The sequence below is a fragment of the Balaenoptera acutorostrata genome, chromosome 6 (genome assembly GCF_949987535.1).
Source record: "Balaenoptera acutorostrata chromosome 6, mBalAcu1.1, whole genome shotgun sequence".
Taxonomy (NCBI): Eukaryota; Metazoa; Chordata; class Mammalia; order Artiodactyla; family Balaenopteridae; genus Balaenoptera; species Balaenoptera acutorostrata.
This window is the reverse complement of record NC_080069.1, coordinates 102,564,903-102,589,592: the sequence shown is the minus strand read 5'-3', so window position 1 is coordinate 102,589,592 and position 24,690 is coordinate 102,564,903. Positions and strand designations below refer to the sequence as shown.

Genomic DNA, 24,690 nt, shown 5'->3' with positions numbered 1-24,690 from the left:
GAGGCAGGGGTCATTAGAGGCCATTTCAAAGGTTGTCGACCACACTTTCTTAAATCAAATGCCCGGTGTGCATGATTTTTTTAAATTGCAGTATAATTGACTTACACCATTAGTTTCAGGTGTATAGCATAGTGACTCAATATTTTTATAGATTATACTCCATGTAAAGTTATTATAAAATATTGGCTATATTCCCATGTGTACATTATATCCTTATAACTTATTTATTTTATATCTATTTGTCTATATCTCTTACTCCCCTTCACCTCTTCTCCCCGACCCCTCTCCCCTCTAGTTTGTTTTCTATATCTGTGAATCTGTTTCTGTTTTGTTATATGCATTCATTTTATTTTTTAGATTCTGCATATAAGGGAAAACATACAGTATTTGTCTTTTTCTGTCTGACTTATTTCACTAAGCATAATACCCTCCAGGTCCATCCATGTTATTGCAAATGGCAGAAATTCATTCTTTTGTATGGCTGAGTAGTATTCCATTGTGTGTGTGTGTGTGTGTGTGTGTGTGTGTGTGTGTGTGTGTGTATTACAACCATTCATCTGTTGATAGATACTTGGGTTGCTTCCATATCTTGTCTATTATAAATAATGTTGCTGTGAACATTGGGGCAAATATATCTTTCTGTATTAGCGTTTTCATTTTCTTCAGATATATACCTAGGTGTGGAATTTCTGGATCATATGGTAGTTCTATCTTTAACATTTTGAGGAACCTCCGTACTGTTTTCCATAGTTGCTGTAACAATTTACATTCCCACCAACAGTGTATGAGGGTTCCCTCCCTTTTCCCCACATCATAACCACCACTTGTTATTTCTGGTCTTTTTGATGATAGCCATTCTGACAGGTGTGAGATGATATCTCATTGTAGTTTTAATTTGCATCTCCCTGATGATTAGTGGTATTGAGCATCTTTTCATATGCCTGTTGGCCATCTGTATATGTCTTTGGGAAAATGCCTATTCAGTTCTTCTGCCCATTTTTTAATCGGGTTGTTAGTTATTTTGATATGGAGTTGTATGAGTTCTTTATACATTTTGGATATTAACCCCTTATCAGATATGTCGTTTGAAAATGTCTTCTCTTATTCAGTAGGTTGCCTTTTTGTTTTGTTGATGGTTTCCTTCACTGTGCAAAAGTTTTTAAGTTTGCTGAGGTCCCATTTGCTTATTTTTGCTTTTGTTTCCCTTCCTTAAGGAGACATACCCAAAAATATGTTTCTAAGACCTACGTCACTGAGTGTACTGCCTATGTTTTCTTCTAGGAGTATTATGGTTTCAAGTCTGAAGATATAATATACTCTTAAAAATCATGCACACCAGCGTGATTTTTAAGACTATATTATGTCTTTAAGCTTTTTCCATATGACACGGAAAAATATAAAATGCCGTCACATGTTTTGTTTTCTTTCTTTCCTGGCAAACATAGATTCCATCTGAGTTCAATAGAAATTAAGGATGTTGAAAAATGCAAGGCAGATCTAGAAAGAGCCAAGGATATGGAAAATTAATGTGGGTATGTTTGGTGCATCATTTTAATGCTAGAATGGTTTTCTAGTCTGAATATTGTTAGGCAAATTAAGTATAAGAAACATCTGGCTGGAGGAAAACAATGCACAAGTTAACAGGATACACAGAAATTAGTGGAGTATGTTGCTTCATTTTAAACTGTGCAAGTTTGCAAACACTGTAAGTCTGAGATCACATCACATTCCACAAGGGATAAATTATGCCACTGCAAATTGTTCTTTATAAAGTAGTGAAATAAGGGAGAAGTTCCTATTTTTTAGACTTTACATCAGCTGAAGACCCACTGAATATATTAAAGCTCTCTGAAGAGTTAGAATTCTCAAGTATGAGACTGGCAAGTTGAAGAGCAGGTAGGAGATTCCCAAAAGTGACAGATTTGCTTCTAATATTGAGTGGCAGAATGTATTTTCCAAAGAGGTCCACAATAATATTTTTCTTCCACATGATCTTCTGCCATGTGATCTTGCTACTCCCCTATCAAGAGGTAGAGTTTATTTCTCTACCCTCTCAACATATAATGAATGAAATAAGAATTGATAGTTATTGTTCTACCTAAGATAAACATTATTACATATTTGTATGTTTCCTTTTATCATGGTTTTCTATGTGCATATTTTTTAAAACAATTCACATGACACCAGTGGGTTTTTTGCCTCCCCCATCCCAATTTAACAGGATGTACTGAGTATTTTTATAGCATTAAATTTTTTGAAACTATAAGCATAATGACTAAATTTTCTTTTTATGTATTTAATATGCTTCATCTAACCATTCTCTTATTTTTTTTTAATTAATTAATTAATTAATTTATTTTTGGCCGCATTGGGTCTTCATTGCTGCAGGCAGGCTTTCTCTAGTTGCGGTGAGCGGGGGCTACTCTTCGTTGCAGGCTTCTCATTGCGGTAGCTTCTCTTGTTGCGAAGCATGGGCTCTAGGTGCGTGGGCTTCAATAGTTGTGGCATGCGGGCTCAGTAGTTGTGGCTTACGGGCTCTAGAGCACAGGCTGAGTAGTTGTGGCACAGGGGCTTAGTTGCTCTGCAGCATGTGGGATCTTCCTGGACCAGGGCTCGAACCCTTGTCCCCTGCATTGGCAGGCGGATTCTTAACCATTGCACCACCAGGGAAGTTCCCATTCTCTTATTATTATACGTTAAGATTATTTCCAGTGTTCCCAACATTTTACTTTTATAATTAGTACCATAAATTCCAGCCTTGTACATAAATGTGTGTACTTGTCTCTGATTTTCTCCTTAGAAAGGATTCCTAGCTAAAGGATATGATCATTATCATACCTTAAAAAAAAATCATATTATTGAATTAGGCTGCCAAAGCCTAGCCATGTAGAGTAGCTCCACTTTCATTAAACTTCAGGAATGGCAAATACATTCCATTGGAGTACCAGCATCAATTAGTTAGTAGTGGTGACTTGGTATTCCTTGATGGGAAGGACTGCAAGACCACATCTGGGTCCATCAGCAGAGAATGCTAAGATAAATTAGTGGTGTTTAACCTCAACGAGGGATTGAAGAATGGAAGCACATGTGCTTTGTTTCTGCTAACCCAGCCTTAGCCACTTCCAGGGTAGAATATATATTCATTAATTTTTGCCAACATGAAATGCAGAAAAAAAAAAGTTTCTTGTTTCTGTTATAATGCATATTTCCATAATTATAAATGTGGTTCAATAGTTATTCATATGCTTGGTGTCCATCTGAGTTTATTCTTCTCAGAATTGCTTTTCCATTACCCTTTGTCTATATTTTCAGTTGTCTTGCTAATGTAGAGTTAACGAGAATGCTTTTTATACATCAGGATGATAAAATTTTTTCTGCCATTTTCCAGTTTGTCATTGTCCTTTTAATTTGTTTATGATATTTTATGATGATAAGAGTGTTCATTGCTATGTGGTCAAATTAATGTTTCTCTTTGTGATTTCTTCCTTCGTTTACATGATTAAAACCTTCCACACACTACAATCCTATAAATGTTCATCTGTATATTCTTCTGGTTTCTTTATGATTTAATTCATATTTGTCTCTTTAATCCATCAGAAATCTAATATCCTCCTCCTAAGACATTTCAAAGAGAGACAGACTAAAGAAGGAGATAAAAAAGACTGAGTAAGGAAATATCAAGCAAATTAAAAACAGTGATATTGATAATGATCATGATAATATAGTTGTCGTAAAGCTGAGGTGCCACCCAGACATAGTAAAATTCAAGGTAAATATAATAAATGAATAAAGCTGATTTTATGTTGTTGAAGTTATGAAGTTAGCTTGTTAATGAGTATTTATTCACAGAGACTATAACTATTACAAACATTTATGCATAAAATTTAATATATCACAAAAATATAAAGCAAACCCTAAAAACATACGTAAAAAGTGTCAAAAAATGACTGTACCAGATTTTCACATACTTTCAGTCTTGAACAGATGGAACAGATTAAAGTGAATGCGGATATGGAGTATTTGAATAATGTATACAATAAAGTTGATTTATAAGATAGAAGAATTTATATCTTACAACCAAAAATGCTTATTTTTTTTTCCAAAATTTAATGTATGTTTTACTGTATCCTAAGAAATTTCAATAAGAACAAAAAATGTACAGTCCTGTTCTCAGCCCTCAATGAAATAAACGTGAAAATTAGTTTAAAAATAGTTTAACAAAACATACAAACACTCAGAGTTAAAATAATAACAAAATAAAATAAAATAAATTTCCCACTTCAATAATTTATGGGCCAACGAGGCAATAAAAGTCTAATTATATGTTGTTTAGAGAACAATAATGACACTACACATGAGATTGAGCTAAAGTTATACTCAGTGGAAATGATATCTGCAAGAACTCTATTTAAAAAACAGAATAAATGAAAATAAAGAAAGGACTCAAGTTAAGGAACTACAAAAAAAATTCTTCAGGATAAAAGCGTAAATTAATGTATCAAAAAGCAGAGTCCAAGTGTTTGTTCTCTAAAAGGCACCACAATAGATAAAATGTTTGTGAGAGTAATCAAGAGAAAAAAAAGTCAAATTACCAATATATAACATTGGAAAGAAACTAATACCATACATACGGAGGAGAATATAATAATCGAAAATGTGTGCTACTTAAATCTTTACGTTGATAAATTTTAAGTCTACATTTAAATTAAGGACAATTGCCTAACAGAATGTAAATTACTAAGACTTCCTTAAGAAGAAGTATAAAAATTTAAATGAACAGATAACCTTGGAAGAGTAATGAAGGAAAATAAAATTGTTATTCAAATATAAAGTAATGGTACTGGTTCTAAGTAAGATGGTGTGAATACATTCCACCCTGTCTAATGACAACTGTAAAATCTATAGGGTGCGTGGAGCCACTATTTGAGGACTCAGAAAGTTAACAGTAGCAGGTAGCTTGGGGAAGAAGACCAGAATTTAAAATACCACTGAACCAGCAGTGAGTTTACCATTTTCTTCCCCGTCTAGGATCCTCTGGGCCTCTGTGCAACAGTCTGAAGCCCACAGGTAGGCACAGGTGCAGAAGAGTGGGAAAGAGAGAGTGTGTGTGTTTGTTTTTCCTCTCCCTGTTTTTGTACAATATTTCCCAAATCTCAGGCAATGTCTTGGCAGCAGCAGTGATGGCAGAGGCTGCAGAGCAACAGCAGGACCCAAAACTTGGAGGAAGAACCTTCCTCTCTTATCAGTGGATTTGTAAACTCAGGAGGATGGGGCAGAACCGCACTGTCCTCCTGCCATTTGGCCCAAATGCAAAACATAGTCACAGAAGTAAGGAGAGTGAGGCAACTAAAGTCTCAGTTTTTTGGGGCAAAGGACTGAAAAGGGGGAACCCCCAGAAAAGTGGAATGTAATGGGGGAGATCATGAGGAGCCAATGGCTTGGGAACTTCTGAGCTGCCCACGCATGTATCTGATCTTAGTTAGTAGCTGAACTATAAAAGAGAACACCACCCGGATCCCAGATCGACCACGGGGCTCATACACAGGAAAAATCTTAATAGCAGTGCAAAAACTTTGAAATCTGAACTAACACTGGAGCCAGCTCCCACAGAAGGATGGTTGGGTCTTGTGACCAGAACCTTCCTTGGTTAACTACCTGCTCAAAAAAAAAAAAAAAAATCAGTACTTGCTATAGGACTTCAATAAGACCCAGAATTTCATAACATAATATTCAAAATACTCTGGAAACAATTCAATTTGCCCTCCAAAAAAAACAACAACTCACAACTTGTGTGGGAAAAGACAATGCCAGCTGACAGATATTGGAATTATATCACAAAGCAGCTATCATACAAATGCTTCAACAAGCAATTATAAACTGTCTTGAACAAATGGAGAAATAGAAATGTTCTTCCAACAAATAGAAGATATAAAGAAGAATCAAATTAAAATTGTAGAACTGAAAAATATAATAACTGAAATTTAAAATTTGCTGAATGGGCTCAATATTGGACTCAAGATGACAGAGAAAGAGGAGGACTATCAATCTAGAATTATATATATTATATATATATATTATATATATGTACCCACACAAATATATGTGTACACACACCCAGACATGCAGTACCAGGTGCTGCATGGGATGCAGAACCACTAGAACTGATACATTTCTATTGTGAATGAGCAGTGGTACACGCACCATTCTGAAAAACATTTTGGCAGTTTCTTAAAACATTAAACATACTTTACCATACGATTTAGTAATCCTATCTCTGGGTATTTATTCTAAGTCAATAAAAATTTAAGTTCATATAAACACCTGTACACAAACTTAGATGAATTTCAAAGTTATTTTGCTGAGTGAAAAAAGCTAGTCTCAGAAAATTACATACTGTATAATTCCGTTTATATGATTCTTGAAAAGACAAAACTGTAGTGATGGAGAACAGATCAGTGGGTTGCCAGGGATTAGGAGTGAGAGGAGGGGGTAACTGCAAACGGAGTTTTTTGGAGTGATGGAACTGTTTTGTAGCCTGATTGTGGGTATGGTTACATGAATCTGTATATGTGTTTGAATTCATGGAACTGTACACCCACAAAAAGTTAATTTTCCTGCATGATAATTTAAAAATAAATTTTATAAAGTAACTATAGTTATAGCTGCCTCCAGATGGGAGTGGTGGTGTCATAATTTGTCAACAGGAAATTAATTATCTTTACTGATCTCTTTGTATTCCACACACTTGTGGGAGAAAGAAAAGATAAAGATAAAAAGAATATGCCTTTTAAAAACTTCTATGATTATTATTATTTGTTTTTAGCAGAGCAACCTCAAGAATTACGGTGAAAATCACAAATGGAGTTTGGTTCAAGCCTTGACCTTGGATATAATATCTAGAAACATAAATGATGCTATTTTACTTTTTACAGGTTGAAGATGATGAAAGATGAACACACTATGCTGCTACTTCTAAGTGGACATGAGGGCTGGTCCTGTCACTGAATATAAAGAGTCCTTCAATGCATGTCCTTCTGGAAGAGAGCACCTTTGGAAGGCTGGTTCACAAATTCAAGACCACAGGCAACGTTTTGGGCACACTGTTTTGTGGATGACTGTTTCTGAAGAGGTAAAAGAAATGGTCACTGTGGACATAATAGCCAGCTCAAAGAGCATTCTAGAAACTGGGGGTACTTTTCAGTACCACATGAAAAATTCTCAATCCATGTGCCTTTCACCAGTTCAAGATGTAAGTCCTACAAAGTTTAGCTGAGGATAATCCCAATTGTTGTTTGGAAATGTGCTCAAGGCGCTCAGATCTCCTGGATAAGAATGCCAAAGACTGAGACCAAGCTACTTTTTATGTAAAACGGGAGGCAACCAGTAGATGCAATGCTGGGTCAGGAGACAATCAAGAAAACCCACGCTGTACTTCAGCCACTCACACGCAAGGCAAAGGTGATGGTGTGGTGTGACCCGTGGAAAGCACGTGTCTCGGGACCATTTTTCTTTGAAGTAACGTGTCTGAAAAGATGTATTTTATCACGTAAAGTAACCAGTTAATGCCGGCATATGACAGGCTAGGGGAAGGCTGCCAGGAGTGGTTCCAACAGGCTGGCACGCTCAGCACCCCATTAAGCCAGAAGGTGAGGGATTGGTTGGATAATTTCCAAAACTGGTTTGGCTGACATGGTTGTGTGGAGGAAGCTGCCAGATCTGAACCCCCTTGATTCCTTCCTCTGGGGTTTGTTAAAGGCTCAGGTTTTGTCCGCAGAAATCAGAGACCACAATTATCTGAGGCAGTGCACTGTACATACAAATGCAGGGATGGACACACATGCTGTGTTAATTACCACCTTCACTGCAAGCTTGCGCTGCTAGCAAGGGACAACACGTTAAACACACCATGCACTGCAATGTAATAGCAATAAACCATTTTTACTTCCAGACTTTATGGCTACCTCATAGAGCTCTATTTCTTCACCCATAAAAATGGACTACCCACTATATTTCAGGATTTAGGGCAGGATTAAATGAAATAAGACACATAAAATGATATGTATTTAAAATTTTTTATCTGTATCTAGTGTTAGAACATACATTTATGTTTACTACTTTTTAATTGTTTACAGTGTCCCCTGCTAAGACTTTTCCATCATGAACTCCATCTTCAGATAATTCTACTTAAAGAAACAATCTGTGCAGGGGAGAATGTCTTTGTTAAATTCACAGCTGAGAGTCTTATAAAATACAGTCACAAGGTGGCATCTTCCTACTGTCCCTGCTGCCTGTCGCTGTGATTCACTAACACTGTGTGATAGATTTTAAAACAAAACGAGACACTATGCCCAACATGCGTGGAAACTGAAACTTTTCCTGCCTCCGCTTCCATTTACTGGACTTGATTCTTGACATCTCAGAAGGACCTTTGCCAGCACCACTCTCTGCTTTCTTCCTCACTTCCCCTTCTATCTCCCCCCCCCTACAAATCTGTCCTGTCTTTTTACAGCACCTGCTTTAATGCAGGAAGGTGGTTGCAGTGAAGGGTGGGGTGAAGGTGGGTGTCCTTTACACAAGTCCCATTGGATAGACAGGGATTGAGGTTCAGTTTCCTGTTGATCAGGGTGCAGGTGGTGAGACAAATATAAGGCATCCCCCATCCCTTACACCACCAACACACTTTTTTTTTTTTCCCACGTATGTCTTTATGTCACGAGATGAATCCCAGGTAGTTTCTTCTCAGTCTGGCTCCATGTTGTCATTTCAGTACCTTTAGGTTGCTTCTCAGTCTTAGTCTTTGCTATAGTGAAAGTTTTTATTTTTTTAATTGAAGTACAGTTGATTTACAACGTTGTGTTAATTACTGCTGTATAGCAAAGTGATTCAGTTATACACACACATATATATATATATATATATATATATATATATATACACATGTCCTTTTTTTATATCCTTTTCCATTATGGTTTATCATAGGATACTGAATATAGTTTGCTATGCTATACGGTAGGACCTTGTTGTTTATCCATTCTATATATAAAAGCTCACATCTGCTCACCCCAACCTCCCACTCCATCCCTCCCCTAACCCCCTTCCCCTTGGCAACCACCAGTCTGTTCTCTATGTCCATGAGTCTGTTTCTGTTTCATAGATAAGTTCATTTGTGTCGTATTTTAGATTCCACATATAAGTGATATCATATGGTATTTGTCTTTCTCTTTCTGACTTACATCCCTATAGTGAAAGTTTTATCTTTTTTTGTGTCTGTTATTTATTGTCCTATAGGCCAGGGTTTCTGAACCTCAGCACTCCTGACGGGTTGGGCTGAATAATTCTTTATTGTGGAGGCTGTCCCATGCATCGTAGGATGTTTAGTTGCATCCCTGCCTCTACACTAGATGCCAGTAGCACTGTTTCCCCCACAGATATCTCCAAACATTGCCTAATGTTCCCTGGTGATGGGGATGGCGAAGTCAGTGGGGTGCAGAATCACCCCATGGAGAACCACTGCTTTAGACCAGAGAGTTTAATACACTAGAGAGCTCTGGGGAGCAGTGCCAAGCTTGGAGCAGCAGTCTTAATAATGTACAGGCAAGATTCCTCTAAGTCTCCACTCCTTACCACTGGGACAGTTAACATAGGCCTGACTGTTCAACCCACTGGAAATACACAATGCCAGAGTATGTTGGCCTTATGCTCTCACCGCTAGGGCATGTGTCAGAATTATCGAGGGAGCTTTAAATGCACCTAGATCCACAGCAGAATATCGTTACTTCATCAATACTTTGAAAACAAGGCATTTATTAGAACAGTGGATAGGTGATGTTATTTAACGTGGTCATGAAAAAGTACACGTATTACTATATGACAAATTTAGTTTTAAAGAACACTTTGATAACTGTATTTTAGTATAATTGGGGTTTTTTTGTGCCAAAAGGACAAAAATTCCAAGAAGAGCTGGGATGAAAAATGTAGGAAAGAATTTAATCAAATGCCCACAGCTGCTCAATTACAAACTCCTGCTAGAGTCAACCACTGCTACGTAATTCATCACGGTTATATGTAATATAGCAGGCATCAGGTGAATTTACTATCCCAAACTAAAGATCAGAAAGTCCTTGCAGAAACTGATTTATAACTTTCCTATAGGAACCTCCTCAATTTTAGGGCAGACTAAGCTTCCCAGGGTTTTGTCTCTACTTTGCTTTTTGAACTCAACTGTCTTCCCAATTCAGGTGACTCAATATGGTAATTATTTGCTCTGTTCACTAAATATTTCTACTTTCTGCTTTCTCGGAATATGGTAGGATTGTACTTCCCAACCTTTGGAATTGGACATGGCCATGCATCTTTTTTTGGCCAATGAAATGAAGCAGAAGTGATGTGTGTCACTTTTGGGGGGTAGTGAGTAATTCACTATGTATGTCCTCTTTTCTCTGCCATAGCATTTATGAAAGCATATTTTGAGAGGATAGCTTCCATGGCTACAGGTTTGAGTTTATTATACAGGATCAAGTTCAGCTGAATGTAACAGGAAAACTCAATTAAAAGGGGTAGATAGGCAATCTGAGATGACTGTGGTGGTTTTGCTCTGTGAAGTCTGCAGGGACCCAGGCTCGTTCTAGATTACTACTCAGCTGTCGCTATAATGTGACCATTCTTCTCATGATCCAAGATGGCTGCTAGAGGTCTGACACCATATTCATGTTCCAGGCAGAAAATGGAATAAGGGATGAAAGGAGACAACCAACAAAAGAAGCAGCTGTCTTTTAAAGAGGTTTTCTGGAAGCTGCCACACAGAACCAGGATTTATATATCATTACCCAGATCCTAGCTTCATGGCCGCATTCATCTGTAAGGGAGGCTGGGATATGTAATCTTTATTTTGGGTACCTTTGCGCTCAGCTAAAACTCAAGAGCTCTATTTCTGTTCAAGAAGGGGAGACCAGATACGGTAGGTAGGTGACAGGAGTCTCTACCACAGTGAGCATATGACCTAAGTTAGGACAATGATAATGGCCCATCCCCTTCATCACAGTGCTGGGCTAAGGAATGGGCATATAGCCCATGCTTGCTTCAGTGGAATCTTTCTTTAGGGTCATGGGGGTGGTGGTTTTTCTTGATTTTTTTTTTTAACTTGAGCTTAGGGGGAAGAGTCTTTCCTTCTCAGGTCATAAATACAAAGCCAGAAACTTAATCCAACATGCAAAGAGAAGCAGAAGAGAGAGAAAAATGGAACACTTACGTAGTTCTTGATTTCCTTTTCCAAGCCTTTTTGAGACCAGTCCACCACTGCCTTTTGTCCAGTTTAGTTACTGAGCGAAGCAATCCCTTCTTGTTTACAGCAAGGAGAAGTTGGGTGCCTATTGCTTGCAACCAGAAAGTCCTAAAGCAATCGTCTACATCCCTGGGTTTCTTTGGGAGCATATGAGCAAATACACATAGTAGTTGCCATGGTGCCTGGCACATAAAGGTCCTAAAATGTTAGCTCTTAATGACGTATTTGAAATAACACCGAGTAGATGAAATTTGGACAGAATTTCTCTTTTTTTAAAGTCTCAGCTCAAATGAGGTCTTGCTTATTCCCGGGGAAGATTGAGAACTTTCTCTTCTTGCTCTCTCTTCTCCATCCTTGAAATCATCCTACTGCTCTGTAATTGTTTGCAAGTCTGTGTTCTCTTCTGATATCCTTTGAACTTCTGGAAGACTGGAACTGAGTCTTATTCAGCTTTAAATCCTCAATATCTAATATTCTGGCACGGTAGATGGTCAAATGGAAAAATCCTAGAAAAATGAGGATTTGAAGAGTATTTATGGTTAAATGTGGCAATAGTAGCAATCAGCATTTGTAGAGTACATGCTATAGTCTAAGCACTAGCCTAAGAACTTTGTTTTTATGATTATATCCTCACAATAACCTCTAATATGCTATTATTATTACTCCATTTTACAGATGAGCAAACTAATGTCAAGGTCATACAACTACTGAATGGCAGAGCCAAGACTTCATTCTGGGCAAACAGACTCCAAGAGCCCTAACATTTCAACCAATATACTGTGAAGGTATTTCATTAAATATAGATGGAATTAAATCATCTGATATTAGAGACAAAGGAAACTCTGAGATCATTGAATTCCATCATGAAACAGATGTGGAAATTGAAGCCAAGAGTTGGAAGTGTCTTGGTTCAGGGGATTTATATAATTGCAGAGGCATATCTACACAGGGCTCCTGACTCCTAGCTAGAATCATTTTTGCAAAGTTTACTCCACCTCTTATGCAAAGTTTACTCCTTCTTTGCACTTGCACCATCCCTTTCGGGGTTTTGTTTTGGAAAAACTACCCCCAGGTGGCAACTTGTGTTTCAAAGTAGCTATGTGCCAGGTACCATTCAAAGCCAAGGAAATAGCCCTCTATGGGTCTCACCTGTTGAAACAGACCACTGGGTACATGAAAGAGGACTGGGGAAAAGGGACCCTTGCTCATCATCAGATTTCAGCTCAAACTTCATGTCCTCTGCAAAGGCTTCCCTGGTCTTCTAAGGTCAAATCTATCTGCCTAAGATCTGCTTCATAGCCTTAGCATGGTCAGCTGTAATTATATACATTATTTGTGAAATATCTGGTTAATGGTCACGTCACTTGTTACCCTATAAGTTCCTTGGGGACAAGATCTGTCAATTTGTGTTCCTCCTTATATTCCAGGTGTCCTGGCACACAGTAGGTGCTCAAAAATATTTGTTGAATGAATGAAGGAGTGACCAAATGGATGAATAAATAAATGCATGAATGCAGCACCATGACAAATCATCCCTATGGGCTGCATAGGGGTAGATGCAACCCCTATATGGTGTGATCTGAGGCGACCCTCAAGAGGACACACTCACACACACCGCTGACCAGAAAGCCCCACCAGGAAAGGCAAATAAACATCCACTTGGTGAAGGCTTTGAGGAACCGGAGGGGGAAAAAGAGACACAAAAGGTGAGCAAGCAGTTTTCAAAGGATGCGTTCAACTCCCTGGCCAGTCCGTGTGTTTCCTCTACGAAGTGTTTCCAATTACTGTGGCACTCTCGGTATCTGGATCCATCTCCAGTGAATTCCTCTGCAGCTCCTGCCAGACATATGGGATCAATCAGGGCTTCGGCGCTGGTGCGCTTGCTGCGGGAATGTTGACAGCCTGACAGACGCGGGGTTCTGGTGTCATGGAATCTCCGAGAGTCTTTGGCTTGAACTCGGGAGGAGAATGAGAAGGGGGAGGAGAGAGATAGAGGCAGAGATAGAGGAAGGAGAGGGGAGAGGGAGAGACAGAGATAGGAGGGAGAGAAGGAGGGAAGCGGGAGATTTTTCTTGACTGCCCCCTTTCCTTCAAACATTTTATAGGCTTCAGGGAGAGCGAGGAGGAGGAGAGAGGGGAGAGAAAAGACGAGAGCGAGAGGGGTAGCGAGCGCGCGCCGTTCCATCCCTTGTCCCCGGGCTGCCGGAGGAGGTTGGACTCTGTCCCCAGTGTCAGATGAGAGGGCGCTGAGGCTCGCGGCCGCCGTCCCGTGCCCCGCGCCCCGTGCCCCGCGCCGCGCACGCCCCTCGGCGAGCCCGGCGGCTGAGCATCTCTCCGCGCCGGGCCGACGCCTGCGCCCCGGGCGGCCGCTCCGTCTCCAGCGCAATGTGGGCGCGCCTGGCCTTTTGTTGCTGGGGTCTGGCGCTCGCTTCGGGCTGGGCGACCTTTCAGCAGCTGTCTCCGTCTCGCAATTTCAGCTTCCGCCTCTTCCCCGAGGCCGCGCCCGAGACCCCGGGGCGGCTGCCCGCGCCGCCCGCGCCCGGCGAGGACGCGGCGGCGGCGGAGAGCAAAGTGGAGCGGCTGGGCCAGGCTTTCCGGCGACGCGTGCGGCGGCTGCGGGAGCTCAGCGAGCGCCTGGAGCTTGTCTTCCTGGTGGACGAGTCGTCCAGCGTGGGCCAAGCCAACTTCCTCAGCGAGCTCAAGTTCGTCCGTAAGCTGCTGTCCGACTTCCCCGTGGTGCCCACGGCCACGCGCGTGGCCATCGTGACCTTCTCGTCCAAGAACAACGTGGTGCCGCGCGTCGATTACATCTCCTCCCGCCGCGCGCACCAGCACAAGTGCGCGCTGCTCAGCCGCGAGATCCCGGCCATCACCTACCGCGGTGGCGGCACCTACACCAAGGGCGCCTTCCAGCAAGCCGCGGTAAGGTGCCCGCCCCTCCCGGCCCCGGCCCCGGCCCCAGCCCGCGCCCCGGCCCTGCCCACCCCCCGCTGCCTGTCTGGCTCAAAGCCGGGCTCAGCCTAGGGCAAGTCACAGCACCCTGAGTCAAGCGTCCCCATCCCCAAAGTCAGAATCATACCTACTCTTCTATTGTTGGTGGGTGGGGTCCCTTGGGATGTTGGATTTTAAAGGCCTAAGAAGATGTCAGACTCCTTATTAAGTGGTCTTTGAGGACCCTCTTAGGAAGAGGTCCTTGAGATGCTCTTCACAATTCACGCTCATAGGGACAAACCGTGGCCAAACTGGAACAGGTGAGTACGTTTTATGAAGTGTCTCTAAAGGTAAGAGGTGAAGTGACCTGAACATTTCCCCAATTCTCTGGTACGTGATTTTATGCTTTCAGCATGAATTTCGTTGCTCTGAGTCCTTTACAAGATTCTTAGCACCTGGAAGAGGAAGTCAGTTTAAGATGCTGGACTTTTACTTTTCCAAAATTTAACTTTTTCTGATTACAATGTGACACATATTCAGTTGAAGAAAATTTGGAGCATATAGAAATGTCAGACACATGATAGCAAGCCAATGTTTGTGAAATGAATGAAATCAGAGGAGGAAAAGGGGGGGGGGGGGAAAGAAGCCTCTAATCCCATCACCCTTATAAAGCCACTGTTTACATGTTGTTGAATATTTGCCCAGGATGCACATCTGCACATACTTTAAACCAAACTGGTGTCTTGCTCTTTTGTAGCCTACATTTTTCATTTGTTATATCATGAAATGATCTACATCATTATATATGTAATATAATATAGTTATTATATACCTACCTAACTCGCATACTAGTCTAATGGGTGCATATACTATGATCTATTTTACCTGTCACCAGTTGTTGGAGACTTAGGTTTTTATTGTCATGGTAAACACAAATATTTACGGACCCCTTTGATTACTTCTGTAGGAAGAATTTCTGTAAAGTTGCTGAATTAAAGATACAGACATTTGTAAACTACTTGATACATATTTCCAGTTCTCCCTTGGAGGCTTGTATAGATTTACATTCCCACCAGCAGAGTTATCACAGCAGTAAGTTTGCCACATGGTCACCAATAACATGCACTCATATTTTTAATGTCTTTGCCAATTTGGTAGGTGAATAGAGGTATCATTTTAGCAAATTCAATTGTTTTAGTTTTACTGGGGAATGAACATTTTCTGATACATTTACTGGGCATTTGTATTTTTCCTTTGATAATTACCTGGTCATAATTTTTGCCCATTTTGCAATTATGGTGTGTGTTTGTTGGTTTATTTTAATGATTTGTAAAAGCTCTTTACATAGTAAGACTGGTAACTCTTTTTCATACATGCTGCAAATGTTTCTCCAGTTCACTGCCTTTTACTTTTCTTTATCACAGTGTTGTTAGATGGATGATTTAAATTTGTATATAGCCAAATCCATCAAACTTTGTCTTTAAGATCCTACATTTGCTTATATTCTTAGAATGGCTTTCTCATTTCCCAAATCAGAGAAATATTTTCCCATCTAACAGTTTAATCTATCAGGAGCTTGTTTTAGTGTATGGTATGACAAAGATGTCTAACTTTATTTTTTAATAAATAGCTAACCAGTTGTCCCAGCATCATTTGTTTACTATCCATTCATCCTTTTCCAATTTAATTGAATGCCACTTTTATCATACACTAAAAGCTTATGGGTATTTGATCTCCTCCTGGCTTTCTATGAATTTTTTATTATCCTGGATGATAGGATAGTCCATCCTATTATCTATCTATTATTTTTAAGCTTTCAAAAAGTGATTTAATTATTATAACCTTACAATATATTTAAATATCTGGTAATGCAAATTCTCCTTTTTCTTATCTTTTCTCTTTAAATCAGTTCTTATATATTTATAACTTAATATGAATTTTTAATTCACTTTCACATATTCCAAATGAAACCAGCCAGGATTTTGATTTCAATATAGAAAATATAGAATTAAATTGGGGATTATTTACATTTTATAATAATAGTCCTTCCAAGTCAAAAATATGGTATGTCCATTTATAACCAGTTCTTTTTGTATCCTTCAGTAAAGTCGTAGATTTCTAGTAATTAAGTCCTGCATATATTTTTCAAATTTAGACCTAAATGTATTCTATTCAATACTGCTATCATGAATAGCATCTTTTCAAATTAAATTTTAAACAATTATTCTTCTTTTACTTTTTAAAAATTTTAAAAATTTTATTGAAGTATAGTCAATTTACAGTGTTGTGTTAATTTCTGCTGTACATCAAAGTGACTTATATACAAAGTTATACATGTATATCCTTTTTCATATTTTTTGCATTATGGTTTATCACAAGATATTGAATATAGTTCCCTGTGCTATACAGTAGGACCTTGTTGTTTATCCATCCTATATATACTAGTTTGCATTTGCTAATTGCAAACTCCCAATCCTTCCCTTCCCCACTCCCCCTCCCCCTCCCCCTTAGCAACCACAGTCTGTTCTCTATGTCTGTGAGTCTGTTTCTGTTTCATAGATATGTTCATTTGTGTTGTATTTTAGATTCCACATATAAGTGATGTCACATGGTATTTGTCTTTCTCTTTCTGACTTCGCTTAGTATGATAATCTCTAGGTCCATCCATGTTGCTGCAAATGGCATTATTTCATTCTTTTTTATGGCTGAGTAATAGTCCATCTATTTAGGTCTTATTCCCACTTTTGGATTGGGTTGTTTGTTTTTTTGTTATTGAGTAGTATGAGCTGTTAGACAATTATTCTTTTTTTTTTTAAATTAATTAATTTATGGCTGTGTTGGGTCTTTGTTTCTGTGCAAGGGCTTTCTCTAGTTGTGGCAAGCGGTGGCCACTCTTCATTGCGGTGCGCGGGCCTCTCACTATCGCGGCCTCTCTTGTTGCGGAGCACAGGCTCCAGACGCACAGGCTCAGTAATTTTGGCTCACAGGCCCAGCTGTTCCGCGGCATGTGGGATCTTCCCAGACCAGGGCTCGAACCCGTGTCCCCTGCATTGGCAGGCAGATTCTCAACCACTGCGCCACCAGGGAAGCCCCTAGACAATTATTCTTGATGTAAAGAAACGTTGATTTTTTTAAACATGACTTATGTATCTGAATTTTTGTCAAAGTCTCTTTGATTCATTTTTTTAAAATACATTTTATTTTACTGATAGTGTTTATTGTAGAAGATAAAATAATCAGAAAATTTTTCTGTAAATACACTGTAATATTTTGGTACATATCCTTCTTTTTGCAGTTGTCAAGGTAGTAGGTATGTTTTCATACATATATCATGCATAAATAATGTTTACTCAAAAAAGGATTGTATTGTATGTTCTCTTCTTTAACTTGACTTTTCCATCATATTTTGCAGTCTTCTTTTCATAATAAGAAATACACTTCTACTTTATCATTTTTCATGGTCACACAGTATTCCATTACAGGATGTGCTTTTATTTTTATCACGTAATTACCTATTATTGTATATTTAGGCTGTTACAAACAATACTGTGTGAGCAAATCTTTGCTCATATTTCTAATAATTTCCTTAATACAAATTTCTGAAGTGGTAGGTATTATTCCTTCAAAGAGGATGCCTATTTTTTAAGGCCTTTGATACGTGTGCCAAGTGGCTCTGTAGAAAATGGGTACCAAATTGCACGCCTACATGTAGTGCCTGGGTCTGTATATAGGACACAGCCAACACAGGTTAGTATCATTTGAACATGACACTCCTAATTTATATGTGAAAAGTAGAATCCCATTTTTTTTGGCTGCGTTGGGTCTTCGTTGCTGCGCGTGGGCTTTTCTGTAGTTGCGGTGAGCAGGGGCTACTCATCATTGCTGTGCGTGGGCTTCTCATTGCAGTGGCTTCTCTTGCTGCAGAGCACGGGCTCTAGGCACGTGGGCTTCAGTAGTTGTGGCACATGGGCTCAGTAGTTGTGGCTTGTGGGTTCTAGAGCGCACGCTCAGTAGTTGTGGCGCAGGGGCTTAGTTGCTCCGCGGCATGTGGGATCTTCCTAGACCAGGATCAAACCTATGTCCCCTGCATTGGCAGGTGGATTCTTAACCACTGTGCCACCAGAGAAGTCCCTAGAATCCCATTTTATATTGCATTTCCTCACTAGTGAGGCTGAACACCTTTTTCATGTACTGTTGGCCATATATAGCTCTTTTTTTTGAATACCTCTTAAAATACTTTGGGATTATTATCCATTTTTCATTTGAGGGTGCTTCTTTTTCTTAGTGATTTGTAAATGCATTATAAATATTAATGATATTAACCCTCCTGCTGCCAAGTCTGTGGCAAGTATTTTTTTCTCTGTGTTTCACTTGCCTTTGAATTTTGTTTATGATGCTAGCATCTACCATTTTATCAATCTGTTGAATCTACTTTTAATTTGTGCTTTTTTTCCCTTTCCTATGAAGTTTGAAAGGCTTTTGGCTTTAAGAGACAAAAGAACTCCCTAAAGATATCCTCTCTTAATTGAAGTAGTTACTCCAGGCAGGGTTCAGTTTTGTAGACTCAGTCCTCTGTTGGCCTCCACTCCGAGTTCTCATGAGGTCCCAGAGGCTGGCCTTATTCCTCATGTCACTGCCCACTCCATCAGGGAAGAACCCCTCTGCATCAGGGAAAAACTTGCCATAGACCAGCTCCTCTGTTTGGCTTGGCCAGGTCTGCCCAGGGCCTCTCAGTACTGTTGATCCAAGTCAGTTCAATGGGTAATGAGTTGAGTATGAACTGCTTTCCTCAAGACCTACTCTGTCTTCAGCTTTCTCCTTCCAAATACTACATCCTGTCTTGGAAAGTGGAATTGCCAATAGGGGTCCCAGTGCCTTTCTTCAGTCTGGATCCGTTTGTAATCTAACAAGCAGAAATTTCTCAGAAGTTTGTTTTAACTGAACTTTCCCTTGACTTTATTTTCCTTTTCTCATTTTGGTTGGGTTATGAGAAGGTACAGCAGAGGGTCAGCTGGACTCAGTTCCTGTCTAACCTGGAAACCTACATGTCTTTATTGTAACTTTGCCAAGCCTCTGATGAGTATGCTTAGGTATAATTAAAATATGATATTTATGGAGAAAGTTGATAGAAGATGACCGCTGTTTAGAAATGGCATTAGTAGAAGTTTGAATGGGAATTTTGGCAAAGAGATCAAGCAAGCCTGTTTTATCACAGGATTAGTTTGAAAATGATAAACTGTGTGGTTCTGTTTGGAAATTTAGACATTTCTTCATGGAGATGAAACAGTTCATCAGATTCCCATGTGTGCGTAGAATGGTAATATTGGAACTGATTGTGATCTGGCCTTTATGTGAAACTGAAAATCATGGGGACATTTTTGAGGTTACTCATTACTTTCCCCAGAAAACTGAGTTTTTCAAACCTTTTCCATTTGACACTGAATGCCCTCACAGCTGTCCACAGCCACAAACACAGGCAGACAAATATGCAAACACATAGATACACACTTGCAAGTACATGGCTACCCCCCACCCCAATTCAGACATCTTCTCCTCTTATGTAAAATTTCAAGATAGAGAATTTCCTTTACCAACATGAAATTTGCTGTTATCTCTCAGCACATATGATTGACGAAACAAAAAGGGTAACAGTGTTGCTTCATTTTTTATAGGGTGTCAGAATTGTACCGCTTGATGGGGGGAGTATATGCACAGACACACTTTATTTGAATGGATGAACTGCAATGTAGATGTTTTCTTTTGGAGCACCATCCCCGACTGTCATCAAAGAGTATAGGGCAAAAGCAGTGAAATCTGTAGTTAGTACAGTTTCCTCCAGAGACACAATCAATAGAATGGGGGAAAGATTTAGCACCTTGAACTTAATTACATGAAAGCCTTTGACAAAACAAATGAAAAGCTCTTCAGCTTTTCCTTTCCAAGAGATGACTTTCACAGTGACCTTTCTTTTGGTTTTTCTCCCTGCCATGTATTTATAAATTGCCTTTCCTAAAGTGCATATTTTGGATTGGCCCCTCTATGAATGCAGAACTCTTCAACTCCTAAGCATTTCACATCATAATAAAATCAGAGCCCCTCATCCCACTTCACTTTTGCTAAATCTCTCTTACACAAACATAGCATGGAGCTTCCTTTGGAAAAAACTACTGCTTTCTTTATTGTTCCAGAGTTCCAGAAATATGATCCGATGGTGGGGAACGTGCTGCCTTGCCAAAAATCTGAGCTTTAGGTGTGGCCCGAAGACTGGGAAGAGACAGGTGGAGACTCTTCCTAGCTTCAAGGGAAAGGCATCATCGTTATGTGTCCTCGCTGCTACACGTTCACACCTTTACCTTTTAAGTGTTCTGATAAAACCTGGAGTTGTGTGAGATGCCACCAGATTAAAACCCTGATGAATAAAATTAAGGCTATTTTATTTCGATACAATGAGCCAATAATAGCCTATGCAGCAGTCTTTCTGATGGCCCAGATGCTGAAGGAATAAGCAAAGTTTGGGTTCTCCTTCCCTATTGGAAGAGGTAGAGGGGAGTCATACAATCTGCAGTGGATTCAGCTGTTCCAAACTCAGAGCATGATTTAGATGTCAAGAATTACTCACCGTTGAAGGAGCTAAGTTCTTTTTTGATGCTGGAAAGATGATCTTTCTAAATACACCTCTGGAAGTGTTCTCTCTTTTGTGCTTCTTAAACTTTAAAACAATTCTCATGTTGCCTTGGTCTTCTGTAGGCAGTTCTTTTGTAATCCCATCTGTACTTTAGAAGTGTGAATGAAGGAATGAATGAATGAATGAATCCTCAGTGCATAAAATAGATCCAGACCTCTCGTATATTTCCCAGGCAAAGATGGTACTGAAATTTATTTGGAGAGAGAGCAAATAATTGTCAAATATTGAATTCTAATTTCTTCTTAGTCTGGTATCTGTGTATTTTATTTATTAGTTTTGTTATGCCCAGCATACAGGACACTGTGATATGTATTAAGAGGGTGCACTTATGCTACTGTTAAAGACACTTATCCCTGTTGGCTGCCAGTATTATATGATGTTTGGTTGAAATCCATCATGAGGGTACTTGGTCAAAGACTGAATGCTTAAACACAGAGGAATGGCAGACTGCTCTGTCCTACTTCACTTCTGTGGTCAGAGGATAGAAAAGCCTTCCCCAGTGTCCTCTTGGTACAATGTGCTAGAGTGGATTTCTCTTAACAGCAACCATGAAGTAGAATTATTAAATGTATTCATTCTTGACCAGATATACCTTTAATTTGTAAAGTGATCTGTAACTTATGAAGCGCTTTCATGTTATGATTTTCCAGAATCAAGTTTTACAGAAAAGGCCTGGATACTAGGAGAGGTTAGGTAACTAAATGGTACTCACAGGGCTGAATAAATGCCAAAGGTAGAGTCAATCCAGTGTCCGAATTGTCATCTGGTCTTTCTCCTCCCCACCGCCCCTCACCCCACCCACATCTTACTGTATTACCTCCATTTGTTGAGTTGTATCAAAAGCCAGGGAGAAGTAGGGAATTCCATCTCCAGAGCTTCTAAAGGGTTACATAAGATATAATGCCAATCTAACCCAGAAGACAAAAACCATGGCTTTAAGGCCACAGTCATTCCGTGGGTGCTTTTCAATTGGCCCTTAATGTGTGTGACATATATATGGCCTATGTGTGTGTGTGCAGGTGCATATATATGTGTGTGTGTGTATGTATTTGTGTATTTTAAAATATATATGTATATTTAATGTATGTTTTAATTTTGGCAGGCATTTTAAAATCAGGAGATAGCATTTTTTAAAAATCTGAGTTTGGGGCTTACTTTTTTTTTTTTTTAACATCTTTATTGGAGTATAATTGCTTTACAATGGTGTGTTAGTTTCCGCCCTACAACAAAGTGAATCAGCTATACATTTACATGTATCCCCATATCTCCTCCCTCTTGCGTCTCCCTCCCACCCTCCCTATCCCACCCCTCTAGGTGATCTAGAGAGACGGAGCTGATCTCCCTGTGCTATGTGGCTGCTTCCCACTAGCTATCTGTTTTACACTTGGTAGTGTGTATATGTCCATGTGGGGCCTACTCTTGACAGATCGGGGTGTGTAACAGTTCTGGGTGTGATTTCTCTCAACTCCAGCATCCCCACCTGGCACTTAGAATTTCATTTTGTGATCCTTGATTGTGTTCCACGCTCTAACAGGGACCAATCATTGGCAGAGCCTGAGATGGTATAATCCCTTCTAGTTTGTCCTCTGAGCTTCCTTTTTAACCCAATATATTAGCTAAGATTAAATTTAGCTGGATGTAGTAGAAACATCTAAAGTACCACGAGCTTAAACATGATAAACAGTTGTATCTCTCTCAAATTAAGTCTTGAGTAGAAAAGTCAGAGCTAATATGGCAGCTGTCTGATGTCTTCAGGGACCCAGAGTCCTCTCTTTCAGACCTCTGTTCTATCATCTTCGGGTCACCTCATGGTCCAAGATAGCTGTTGGAGCTCCTGCCATCAGGGGCTCATTCCAGGAGGCAAGAAAGGATAAAGACAGTCATATTGCTGTTTAAGAAGACTCTGTAGCAATTCACACAATACTTCCACGTAGATCTCACTGAGGGGGACTTGGTCTCAATCCCATCCTTAGCTTTACAGAGTTTTGTTACTGAAGAGGAAGGAGAGTGTGGATACTGAGGAAGTGATGAGTGGTCTTTACCAAACCAGTGTGTCAGGAAGAGTGTATGTCTAACCAGAGAAATATCTGGAAATCCCATTTCGTTTCCTCCTCAAGTGGCCCAGCTCAAGAGGGAAGAGTCAGGCCTTGCCTAACTAAAAAATACCTTTGTCCTTGTGCTAGATCATGCTTTTGTTTTAGAAAAACTATCAAAGTTCCTGAGCAATCTGTTTAAATTTTGGCAACAGAAACTTCCTATGTTAGTTTCCCAGAAGCTTCTAAATAATATGGCATTCACTCCCAAATAAAAGATTATACTGAGAGTGATGGGGGGAAAAATGCATCCCACAAAATATAATCAATATTTTATTATCAGTTAGTAAATCCAAATGAACCTTTCTCAGGAAAACATGGTTCTTCTTTGGCTCTTCAGAGGAAGCTGTCAGGTTAAGAGACTTCTACATTAAAAGGAATTTCCTGTTCTGTATTATCTCTGCCTTTCCCGTAGATTTTTAACACTATTCTCTAAATCTCCCCCGGCCATATGAAGAATGTATTTCTGGCATAGAATCTGCTTACATACAGTAACCTGCTTTGGTTTGGAGGCCAATTGTGGATAGGAAACATTCTGTGAGATGTTGTAGCCCATGAATGTTGTTACAACACTTCATTTGAAATGAATGATAGTGAGAAGGAACTGAAATATGCAGTGCATTAGTAGGTGCATTTTCTTATCAATCTTGATGAAAAGATTTTTTAAATATTCATCTTCTTTGCTATCTGCCTTTGTCATTAGGTCATTCAACCAGTTGCGTTTTATTTGTGTAAAGTGTCAAGCAATAACATGTTTCAAATTCAGAGCATTCTTTCTTTCTAGTTGCAGTGAACCTGAAAACTATAAACTTGAGGAGCAGTCTAGTTGCTACATATGTTGAAATAGAGACGGCTACCTTGTTTTGTGTGAATAGATGTCATTCAAAATTAAGGACAAAACTTCCTACGAGAGTAATAGAGAAAAAAATTTTAAAGAAAGTTCTTAGCAGGGTTTATTACAAGATAGAATCATTTACAGAGTAAAATTAGTTTACTTAGTAAATTTACTTAGTCATTTACTAAGTAGAGTCCAAGTTGGATATTTTTCCAGGTGTAAGTTATCGCTAGAGTGTATAAAATATATTTTGAGGTACGTGAGTTCAATGCACTATTTTCTTAATTCCCTCTGAAACGCTCCTGATAGCCTTCATTGTTTAATGCCCATCCTACTGCACCTGGTTACAGGATATACTGGTTGCTAATGTAAAATATAGTTTTATAAAATTTCGAAGGTGATATTTAAAATGTATATATGTGTATATGGTTAAAATACATACATTTCTAATTTTCTCAGCTACGAACTCTCAAAATTCCACTAGTTCCACCTCCAAACTTACATGCATCTGTATTTAACCATACTTCCTCACCTTTATTAGAGTAAGGGTCTCTTCCCTCAGCCAAGGAAGACCTTCTACTGAATATTTCTCCTTCTTTCTTCTATCTTCAAGGTCTTCCTCTTAATAGCCTCCTTCCTCTTAACATAGAGCATTCACAATACATCTGTGTATTTAAAATTGGTAACATGTTTCCAGAATAATATGGTAAATTGTCAGTATGTTTGCAGTCTAAAAAGTATAAATAGTAAAACTAAATTACCCATCAAGGAGCTTCTCATAAGAAATAATACAAGAAACACATAAAGATTCCTGTAAAAGGATGTTCATCCCAGCATTCCTTGGAATAGGAACTTAGAAACAATT

The 24,690-nt window shown here is 39.3% G+C and overlaps 2 protein-coding genes across 5 annotated transcripts in view; one reads left to right on the top strand and one right to left on the bottom strand.

Annotated features, from left to right (window-relative positions):
- LOC130708360 (uncharacterized) overlaps positions 1 to 13,210 on the bottom strand; it is a 36,099-nt gene extending 22,889 nt beyond the window's left edge. Inside the window, exons 1-2 of one of the 4 annotated variants that reach the window (XM_057548137.1) lie at positions 12,431 to 13,210; positions 11,249 to 11,787 (exon numbers count right to left, since the gene is read on the bottom strand). In XM_057548137.1, the coding sequence (XP_057404120.1) occupies positions 11,249 to 11,472 (224 nt within the window). In that variant the 5' untranslated portion in view covers positions 11,473 to 11,787; positions 12,431 to 13,210. Of the gene's footprint in view, positions 1 to 6,797; positions 8,801 to 11,248 lie in introns of those variants that run through there. The other 3 variants (XM_057548140.1, XR_009008585.1, XM_057548138.1) reach the window with 3 other exon arrangements.
- Positions 13,211 to 13,279: 69 nt separating this feature from the next.
- The window catches only part of SVEP1 (sushi, von Willebrand factor type A, EGF and pentraxin domain containing 1), a 183,320-nt gene continuing 171,909 nt past the window's right edge, over positions 13,280 to 24,690 (top strand). Inside the window, exon 1 of the mRNA XM_057548136.1 lies at positions 13,280 to 14,203. Within this exon, the coding sequence (XP_057404119.1) occupies positions 13,667 to 14,203 (537 nt within the window). The 5' untranslated portion in view covers positions 13,280 to 13,666. The remainder of the gene's footprint in view (positions 14,204 to 24,690) is intronic.